General features: G+C 64.4%; 1 protein-coding gene and 1 long non-coding RNA gene across 10 annotated transcripts in view; one reads left to right on the top strand and one right to left on the bottom strand.

Annotated features, from left to right (window-relative positions):
* Positions 1 to 1399, top strand: part of LOC112479214 — a 6042-nt gene extending 4643 nt beyond the window's left edge. Inside the window, exons 2-3 of the long non-coding RNA XR_003046103.1 lie at positions 139 to 223; positions 1158 to 1399. This is a non-coding gene — a long non-coding RNA (uncharacterized LOC112479214). The remainder of the gene's footprint in view (positions 1 to 138; positions 224 to 1157) is intronic.
* The window catches only part of LRRC56 (leucine rich repeat containing 56), a 19072-nt gene extending 9654 nt beyond the window's left edge, over positions 1 to 9418 (bottom strand). For 2 of the 9 annotated variants that reach the window (XM_025046293.1, XM_015588903.2), the window contains exons 1-5: positions 7460 to 9418; positions 6460 to 6533; positions 5800 to 5987; positions 2732 to 2819; positions 2117 to 2177 (exon numbers count right to left, since the gene is read on the bottom strand). In XM_025046293.1, the coding sequence (XP_024902061.1) occupies positions 2117 to 2177; positions 2732 to 2819; positions 5800 to 5976 (326 nt within the window). In that variant the 5' untranslated portion in view covers positions 5977 to 5987; positions 6460 to 6533; positions 7460 to 9418. Of the gene's footprint in view, positions 1 to 2116; positions 2870 to 5799; positions 5988 to 6459; positions 6534 to 7459 lie in introns of those variants that run through there. The other 7 variants (XM_025046292.1, XM_025046287.1, XM_025046290.1 and 4 more) reach the window with 6 other exon arrangements.
* Positions 9419 to 9424: the final 6 nt, after the last annotated feature.

The raw sequence follows: 9424 nt of genomic DNA, 5'->3' as shown, positions 1-9424 counted from the left end.
GACAGGGCAGCTGGGACGTGCTCGCGACCACAGGGACTCGTGGGCTCGCCGGGCGGAGATGCTGGGAAGACGGGCGCACTAGGTGGCAGAAAAGAAACCAGCCCCCCGCGCCCCCCATAATTGAAGGTGACCTCGCAGGTAAGCGGCATGAAGGACCGGAAAGTGAACAGTGAGACCAGAAAGCCAGCAGGAGAAAGAGCAGAATGTCTCCAGGATCTTGGGGGTGAGGACGAACCCCCTGAATGACAGCAAAGCACCGGCCGGAATCGCGGGTCAGAGCGAACCAGGACGAAGGGTTCAGGTGTCCGCGGCGTTGACGGGAGGGGGCGGGGAGGGCCGGGCAGTCTGCCACGCACGCAGGCTGCGCGAGGGACCCCTGCATGCGAGGGACCCGGAGCCAATGGGGAGGCCAGTCCGCCTGAGCCGGAGCGCAGGGCGAGGCACGCGGGGCCTGACACGCTGGGTCCCCGGGGAAATGCACGCCTTAGGTTGTGCTGAGAACTGCCCTTTCCGTTGCTTGGATGATTCCCGAGTCGCCGTGGAGCTTCAGAGCCTGTGGGTGTGGTTTCCCCCGCACAGTCCGTGCCATATCAGGGGTCAGCACGGCAGGCCCGCCTGGGCCTCCCCCACCTGGACGGGACACCTGTCCTCGCACGTGACACGTCTGTCCAGGGCCTGCGTGCTCTCTCAGCTCCTGACGCACTGGCGGCCCTGACGTTAAGTTACGCCCCGGCCCCCATGACGTCCCTCCTCCCAGCTCGGTGACGATGCCGGGTCACTGGACGGCCGCACTTTGTCAGGTGGTCTCTTTTGACAAGTTTCCGTCCACGTCATGTGCCAGCGCCGTGTGGCCGAGTGTCAGGGTTCAGGGACAGAAAGAACTCGGAGCTCGCCACCGTCTTCAGGGAACAGAACACCTTTTAGTAACGTTTACGATCTCATCATTTTTTCATAGAATTTTTGTTTGTTTTCTTGGAATTGAATATTTTCTTCCGTTACAAGTGGCACATCATATTTCTTAACTTTCCAATGCCGTCCACTTCTTTTTATAGTTTTCATCCTTTATTTTATACGCTTTTCATACACTCGTATTGGCCTTTGAGCCACTCTGAAAGCCTTAACATGAAGGAGTCACTTCGACTTTTTGTCTTTGTTAGGTATCGATGCCACCATCCGAGCGTTGCTTAAGCACGGACTCAGGGCACGTTCCTGGAGGCCCCCTTCCGGACTGTTCCCCGCAGGACACGCGTCACACGGGGCCACGGGCCCAGCCGGCTTCTCTGCCCTCTGAACACCCAGAGTCTTCTGCGTCCAGACCTTTGAGCATTTTATGAAATTCTTTTTGATGCGAATTTGATAAACATCAGTATACGTAAGAGAGATCAGGAACACATTTAAAGTGAGGTTGCTCAATAAATTCCTCTATCGCCTCACATGACAATCACTGGATACGGCACTCGGAGCCCATTTGGGCCCTGGAGAGCTGCCTGCAGGTCTAGCGTCCTGCCTCTCATCGGCAGGCCGGCTGCACAGGGCCGGGGGCTGTCACGAAATCCATTCCGCTCAAATGCCAACAATAAAGCCTGACGTTCCTTCAGCCCCGTGAGCGAGCCAGAAGCCACTGCCCGGTCCCGAGTCCTGGGTTCTGCCTTCGAAGGTGGTGCGGGGAGCGCGGATGTGTTTCCTATGGGCCGAGGTCTGTCCAACAGAGGCCACGCCCATCTGCTCCTCCCCCTGCCACCGATGGCACCAGCAAGAGCCCCAGCTCCTGGCCCTCCCAGTCGGGGACGCCCCAAACCCTGAAGGTCAGCAGGCTCCTCTGGGCACAGCACGGTGGGTCCTTGGGGACCTTGTCAGCCACACCACCTGGTGTGACTGGCCTGACCCTGGCCACAGACCCAGTGTCACCCTTAGTGGGTGCTGCCAGCTGGCTGGGGCAGGTGATGGCAGCTGCATGCAGTCAGGCGGGGAGGGCTGCGTGAGGGCCATGGCTGGCCGGCCGGCAGGACGCCCAGGAGTCTCTCAACGGGGACCTGCCCCGGAGACCTCGCACTCCCTGAGACCTCCCCTCAGCTCTGCAGGACCCCACCCCGAGCAGGCCAGGAAGGGCACTCACCTCACGGAGCCCAGGCGGCTGCCGTTCAGCTTCAGTTGGCTGAGGCTGGGCAGGTGCACCCCTGTGAGCCACAGGGGGGGGACAGGTCAGAGGCCACCTCTCAGCACCTCCAGAGGCACTGACGCCCTCGGCCCCCACTGCCCGGGGCTGCCCCGAGGCCCAGTGACATTGCTTCCGTCTGTGACCAGGTCCAGGTGAAGTGCACAGGGCAGGGCAGGGCAGAGAAGGTGCACCTGAGCCAACTCGGCCACACGGGAGGCCACCAGGCCCCCGGAGTTGGCTGCTGAAGCCTGGGTCCCATCCCCAGCCACCTACCCTGGCCCCCATACCAGTAACCCCATACCACCACCTCCATCAGCTCGTGGCACTGGAGCCCCCCAGAGCACAGAAACGCTTCAGCCAGCGTCCCTGCTTAACCCAAAGTCCCCGGGAAAGGGATCTGAGCCACTCACTCCTACACAGAACAGAGCCTGGCCCTGTGACAATCCCTGATCCCTGGAAAGAGGGGTGCAGTGGCCCAAAGACCAGAGCCCGGCAGGCAGAAACCCAGTGAGCAGGCCCTTAGTGAGTGGTCTGGCCCTGGTGGGGGTGGATGTGGACAAGGCGGGCTCTCACCGAAATTCCCCAGGCTGTGCTCACGGGTGTCCACACACACGTCCAGCACGCTCACCAGCCGAAGGTCGTCCACCTGGGCCAGGGCCTGCTGCAGAAACCCACGGGGAGTCAGCCCTGGGGACTGGACAGCGGTCATGCCCCCCCGGTGACACCCCTGCCTTTGGCCTCGGTCCTGGCGCCGGTGGCAGACACTTCCCTGCCTTGTCCAGGTCGACCTTGGCTATGGGCGGTTTTGCGTGGTGAGTAGAAGTGGACGTGAAATGAGCAACCACTCGTGCGTGGCTGGCGGGGCCGCTGGCGGAGAAGCGCCTGGCCTGGGGGTGCCCGTCTGCGGAAGAGACCCGCGCAGGACCCGATGCAGCCGGGGCCAGCTCTGCGGAGCTCCGCGGGCCCTGGCCGTCCCCGGGCCGTGGACGAGGCCACTGCTGGTCAGGCTCTGGCTACGGTGTGTCGCCGCAGCGACAGCTGCCATGCAAACTGGGGGGGCCCAGACGTGGCTCCAATAGCCCACCACAAACACGGCTCCACAGTGTGACACCGGATGTGGGGCTGGGTTGGGGGTGACGTGAGCGTTACTGGAGCTGGAAAGGTGGAGACCGTGTCACGCGACAGTGCCGTTTTTGGTAAAACAGTGGTAGAAAACAATGCACACAACGAACTTGTGACGTGGGGAGACGTGGGGGCGGAGTGAGCTGGCTCTGGCGAATGGCATTAGATAAGGTGCCGTGAGAGAGAGGGGAAGGGAGGGTGTGCGGGCTGAACCTGGTCAGCAGAAGGGAACACTGAGACCCAGTTGGACTCAACCTCGGCAGGGGGTCTTGGGAGGGGACAGTCGGAGTCTCCAGGAAGCCCAAGACCCCAGGTTCCAGCGACTGAGACTGCACGAGAGAAGTATGCTCAGAAACCACCTCGGGTGTGGCTCTGGGCACCTGGCTTTGACTGGACTCAACCGTGCTAAAAAGCATGGGGGCTCTGGACCACTGGCCGCGGCCTGGACCGACGTTGACCACCTGCGACAATGGTGTTGGGGGCCACGTGCATATAGGAGGGTGCTCTCTGGGTGGGGAAGGACAGGGGTCCCAGGGGGACCTCCTGGGACCCACACCTGGGGCAGACTGGGCTCTCATCAAAGCACGTCCCTGGCACAGGGCCTGGCAAACACTCGGCCGGCGGGTGGCAGCTGGCCATGACCACAGTGACCGCCAGGCAGCCCCCGGGCCCCCTTCTCACATGGGGGAGGCTGGCGAGTCACTCCGTCCCCCGTGAAGCAGTGCTGTGGGAGCCACACCGGCCGTTTGCCTGCGTGGGTCTCCTGGATAAGCCCTTCCTCAGATGAGCCCTTGGGGGCACCCGTGCTGGCCTGCTGCCCGTGCCCCACAGTGGACCGCAAGGGTAGCTCCATGTGGCTCGGTCAGCCAGGGTCCCAGCTGAAGCCCACGTGCGGCTGGAGCAGAGCCGGCTGCAAACCCCTGGGCCTGAGCAGAGATACCTGTCGGGGTCAAGTGTGGGCGGCTGCGGTCAGCCCCACATGGCTGTACGTGACGGATTCAGCGACCTGGGGGCCCAGGTGTCGGGGACAGAGCCAGCGAGGACTGCGGCAGAGCACCTTAGGTCAACAAAATTCACCGAGGACAGGCCTGAGGAGGGCGCAATGGCCACACCTGCCCTGGTGCCCCCACCTACTCCAGCCAAACAATCCCCTCTGGTCCCCCTGCGAGTGAACACGCAGCGCAGAGGAAATGACAAACACTCCAGGGGGCAGCAAGACACCTGCAGGTGACCGTCCTTGGTCCGTCCCAGCCTGGCCTGCTGGGCGAGGCTCCTGGTGTGTGGTGCTGGGCAGGTGATAAGGCCAGGTCCACCTCCAGGCCCAGCCAGGGTGCCATGGGGGTCACCGCCCTGCTGGACGCTGCTCCTGACCCAGTCCCACCTGATATCCAGGGAGGGGTTGAGAAGGACAGGAGCCCCGTCCCCAGCAATGTGTTCCTGGCCAGCTGCTCTGTCCACCAGCTTCCCAGTCTCCTCCCAGAGTCCGGCTGTTTCCAGGAGGGCCTGGGGCAGGACGACACCGCCAGCTCCGCGGACACTGGCCCCTCTCCCGCATCAGCCTACCATCTCTGGACCCAGACCTCATGTGCGACAAGGGCTGTAAGTCCCTGGAGCTGGCCGGCCTAGAGGTGGCCCACAGCTCTGAGCCTGTCTCTATTTCCTGGGGCCAGACAGGGGCTGTCGATGAGCCAGGAGCGGACAGATTCTGGTGTGACAGTTCACACTGACAGTTCCACGCTGGATGGTGGGACTGGGAAGGTAGGCTGAGTGTCACAGTGTCACGTACGCTGAGGGCCAGCGGGAGCGGGCGGGCAGGTGGGAGTTTCTTGTCCGCCTGCAGTGACCAGACGGCACGAACCCTTCTCTGAGTTTGTCAGGAAGGGGGGCGGGGACGTCCGGCAGCCAGCGGCGTGTGTGGGCACGTCACTCAGGTGTCTCCAAGGAGCCCCTCCCCGTGTGCCTCTCGCTCTGTGAAAGTGTGGGGCAGCGAGGGAGGGCTTCGGCGGTGGCAGCATCTGCTCCCCCCCACCATGGCCAATGGCAAAGAGAAGCGTGGGCAGGAAGGGCGTGCGGGGGTGCTGGCACGTGCAGGGCTGCTCGCAGCAGTCACCGGGGGCACCTGCAGTCCGAGGGCCCTGCAGAACCTGCTGGGCCCCAGGGTGGGGCATGGGGGGAACAGTGAGCCCCGCCCCGGGTCTGGGGGAAAGCCGACACCGGTTGCCCAGAGGTGGTGGGCGTGGCCCTGGCAGCGCGTGGTACCACTTGTTCCCTGCGTGTGGCATGTCCCGCGTGTGCCCTTGGTGGCACCAGAACGTCAGCGGCCCGCACGCAGTGGGTGCGCAGCGAACAGTTGCGGAATTCCTGTTGGCTCAGCCCTTCCCGGGGCCTGAGTGCCTGGGACACGGTGGGACTAAGGGCATCCATCAGACAGACAGGCCAGGAGAGCCGGGGACAGAGGGCAGGCTGGACCTCGGTTCCAGACTGTCACCCCACGCAGGCCCCAGCCCCCTGGCACTCACCAGTCGGGCAGGTGACAGGTACTCCTGCACCAGCCGCTCGCCGTGGCCGTCCCCATGGCTGCCCAGGTCCTTGGCCTGCGGGCAGGGATTGTGCAGGCCCTGCCAGCTCAGCTCCCGGACCTGGACACTGGCTGTGCTCGGCCGAGGCCCACAGGCCCTGTCCCAGGTCTGGTCCATTCACGTCTACCCTGCCAGGGAGGAGCAGAGGGCCGAGGCTTCGCTCTTTCTCTGATCCGCAGCCTGGTGTAGACCCCAGTGCAGCCCTCAACATGTACCCACACACGGCAAGCCCCTGGAGCCCACCCCCAGCCTGGACAAGGCTCTGCTGCTCTCACTTGGCCTGACCAAGGGTCTCATGGTCCCCGCCCCGAGCCTTGGCTCACACCCCCTGCCCGGGCAGGTCACTGTCTCTGTGCTTCTACCCATTCTTCAGGGTCCCCATGAGGGGTGCCAGCTCCAGGCCTCCCCATCTGAGGTCCCACTAGACTGTGAGCCTGGGTTTGCTGGCCCCGGGTTGCATTTGCTTAGCTGCCTGCCACGACCAGGAGCAAGCCACGACCTCAGGCTGAGCTGTGCATTCTCTCTCTGGTGGTCTCTGAGCCTGGGGGGCCAGCACCAGGGTCTCGGGCACCTGACTCCTGTGTCCACTGAGCCCCTCACCTGGAGGCAGCTGCCTTTTCCCACTGTGGGTCAAACATCCGGACAAGGGGGTCGCATGTGGCCCCAGGTGGCACCTGCAAGAGAGAGTCGGGCTGGTCAGGTCCTGGCCCAGGCCACTGTGCCCAGAAGCGAGCACGTGCGGAGGTGGCAGGGCCTGGCAGCCTGGGTTCTTTCTATCACCTCAATGGGGCACTTGGCCTGGCTGATGAGGAAGACGGCCAGCTGGGTGAGTAAGGGTGGGGCCTGCCGCCTCCCAGGGGACACAGTGGGACTAAGGGCATCCATCAGGCCGTGGGGAGGGTGTGGGTGGGCCAGGCTGCAGCACCGGCAGCACTAAGGGCCAAGCCCACCGCCCTGTCCCTTCTGTGCCTGAGAGCGGCTGGCTCGAGGTCTTGCCCACGACTGGGCCCAGCGTGTCTGTCCAGTCCAGCCCGAAGGTCTTGGGGTCTGAGGAGCAGGGCCTCTTTGGAGGCTGTGGCTCCTATCTAGACACTTCCCACATTCGTGCACTGCCCCGCCCCTGGCCATGTTGTTGCAGGCCCGGTTCCCACCCCGCCCTGCCTCTCTGTAGGCCCCCGGAGCTGGAAACCTAGGTGCCTATCTGTCTCTACAGCCCAGGACAGTGCCGGCCCCTGGCCTGGCTCACGAGCTCTCTGGGTGCCCTTCACCACACAGGCAGGGGCTCTGAGGGCAGAGTCTACTCACCCTCATGTCCCCAACATGGAACCCCCTGGCAGAGTCTGCTGCCTGCCTCCATCTCTCCCCAGGGGCAGGGCAGGGGGCCCCTCCTGTCTCAGTGACTGGGAGCCCTCAGAGCCTGGCCAGGGATTGTAGGCAAGGTCTCCAGGGGACCAGATTTGACATCCCAGGACAGCCTTGAGTCCCCCACTGGTTTTGATACTCTATCCTCGCGCCCGCCCCTCGGCCTCAGTTTCCCCTCTGGCACCAGAGAGATAGCGAAGCCTGAGGGCTGGAACCCGAAGGCGCACTCGGCTCTCACCTGAGGGCTCCGCCCGGGTGCCCCGGCCCCGGGGGCTCGGCCCTGGGCGCCCTCCGCCTCCCGGCGCTCTCTCGGATTCCGGGTTGTTCTTCCGGCCGCGGGGTTGCAGGGCCTGGGAGCCATAGCAACGGGGGCAGGGCCTCATTTGAATAATCAAATATTCATGAGCATCGGGAATCACCCTGGCTCTGCCAGGCCGAGCCACACCCCTTGGCAACGGTTGCTATGGCAGGCCGGCGGGGGTATGGCCCCGCACGCGCGTGGGCTCCCCTCGAGCCGGGAGGGGAGGTCGGGTGGAGGTGACACACCGTCAGGCTGGGGTGTGGGGCGCAGACCGCCAGGTGTCAGCCCCTTGCAAAAGCCACCTGTGGTGGGAACACGCGTCCGCCTTTTCCAGATGAGAGTCGCCTCTGTAAAGGTCGTCCTGAGGACGGGATTTACCTCTGCCTGCAGGTGTGGCCGATGCCACGACAAAAGGAATTGCCATGGGAGAGGACTCCCTGAGGGCAAGGGAAGTGAAGACCTGGATGAGGCCAGAGTCCACTCCTGCAAGGGACACCGCCCCCCGCATGCATTCGTCCGCCTTTACTTCGCGTCTACGCGCTTCAGGCGCGATCGGGCTCTGTTCCAGTTGTAGCACAGTGCACAGGACAGCCAGCCCGACACTGCCAGGACGCGTGGGGTCGAGGCCGTCGTGGGGCAGAGGAGACCCCCAAGGCCAAGGCCTGTGCTCGAGGAAGAGCACCCGAGCCGGCGTGGGAGTGGGATGCGACTGGGTCCAGCTGATCAGAGGCAGGTCGAACGCTATGCGTAATGCACCATTCTTCCTTGTAAATAAATTTAAATTTACTTTTAAATTTTTAAAAAAATGTTAGAAATATGTCTTTGATAGTCTTGAAAGGAGCCAGTACGTGCACGTTTGTGCTTTGGGTGGGCGGAAACTTCAGTTCACACCCCTATGGCAACTCTTGGGTCGCATTCTTTAGGCACCGTTTGTTAATTAGGCCACACGGTGAGCTTCTGCAGGGCTGGTTTTGAGGGAGCTGGGCGGGTCGGCAGTCTACAGGGCCCGCCCGAGTTGGGGGAGGCGGGGAGAGGGGCTGTCCTCGGAGGGCCGGACAGGGCTGCGCGATAGGAGAAGCAGGACTCCGGGATTGAGACGGACGCCGTTGCGCGGGCTCAGAGGTCCCCGCCTAGCCCAGGCGCTCTAGCTTTGCTTAATACTGGGCGCACGGCCGTACCACGCCCAACGTCCCCACCCCAGCTGGGAGGGCGGGGGCGGCCGTCCCGGAGCCACCTGCGGGGAAGAGGGTGCAGGACAGTCGGGCCCCCAGCCACTGGGGGCCCCTAGCCTCCTGGAGCGGGCTGGGCCTGCTTCCGGGGCCCTACCCTCTCTCCGGAGGCCCCGCCGCCTTCTCCAGCCCCAAGCTCAGGGGGCGACCTTAGTGCTCGCCCTGTGGGCTCCGCCCTCCCTGAGGGCTGTCTCTTCCGCTCTCGGGTCCCCTCGGTGGGCTACGCAACGCGGCGCAGGGAAGGCCTCTAGGGAAACGGACACGGCTGTGCGCGCCGTCAAGGTGCCCAGGAGCCCGACGCCAGGCTCCCGGAGCAGCTCAAGGGGCTGGAGCCGGACCCTGGCGACCGCGCCCCAGTCCACACCCGGCCGCCGCCGCGCTTCCCCGCACGGTCTCTATCTCCTTGGGAGTCCGGCCTGTTCTCGGGAGAGTCCAGGCCCTCCCCAGAGAAGCCGTCGCTCCAGAGCCCTCGACCCCGGGGCACTAGCTCTTCTCCCGCACGGGCCGAGACACCACCAGGCCGCGCGGCCCACGAGGGCCACCCAGCCCGGCACTGCCCTCCGCGCCTTCCGCTCCCGGAAGCCCCGCCCTGCCGCGGTCTCTGACAGGCGGGCCACTAGGCCAACCGAAACGGAGCGGGGTGGTGCTGGGGCGGGACCCAGGGCGCACGACC

Source organism: Pteropus alecto, unplaced genomic scaffold (genome assembly GCF_000325575.1).
Source record: "Pteropus alecto unplaced genomic scaffold, ASM32557v1 scaffold43, whole genome shotgun sequence".
NCBI classification, from domain to species: Eukaryota; Metazoa; Chordata; class Mammalia; order Chiroptera; family Pteropodidae; genus Pteropus; species Pteropus alecto.
The sequence above is the reverse complement of the archived record's forward strand: the minus strand, read 5'-3'. Positions and strand labels throughout refer to the sequence as shown.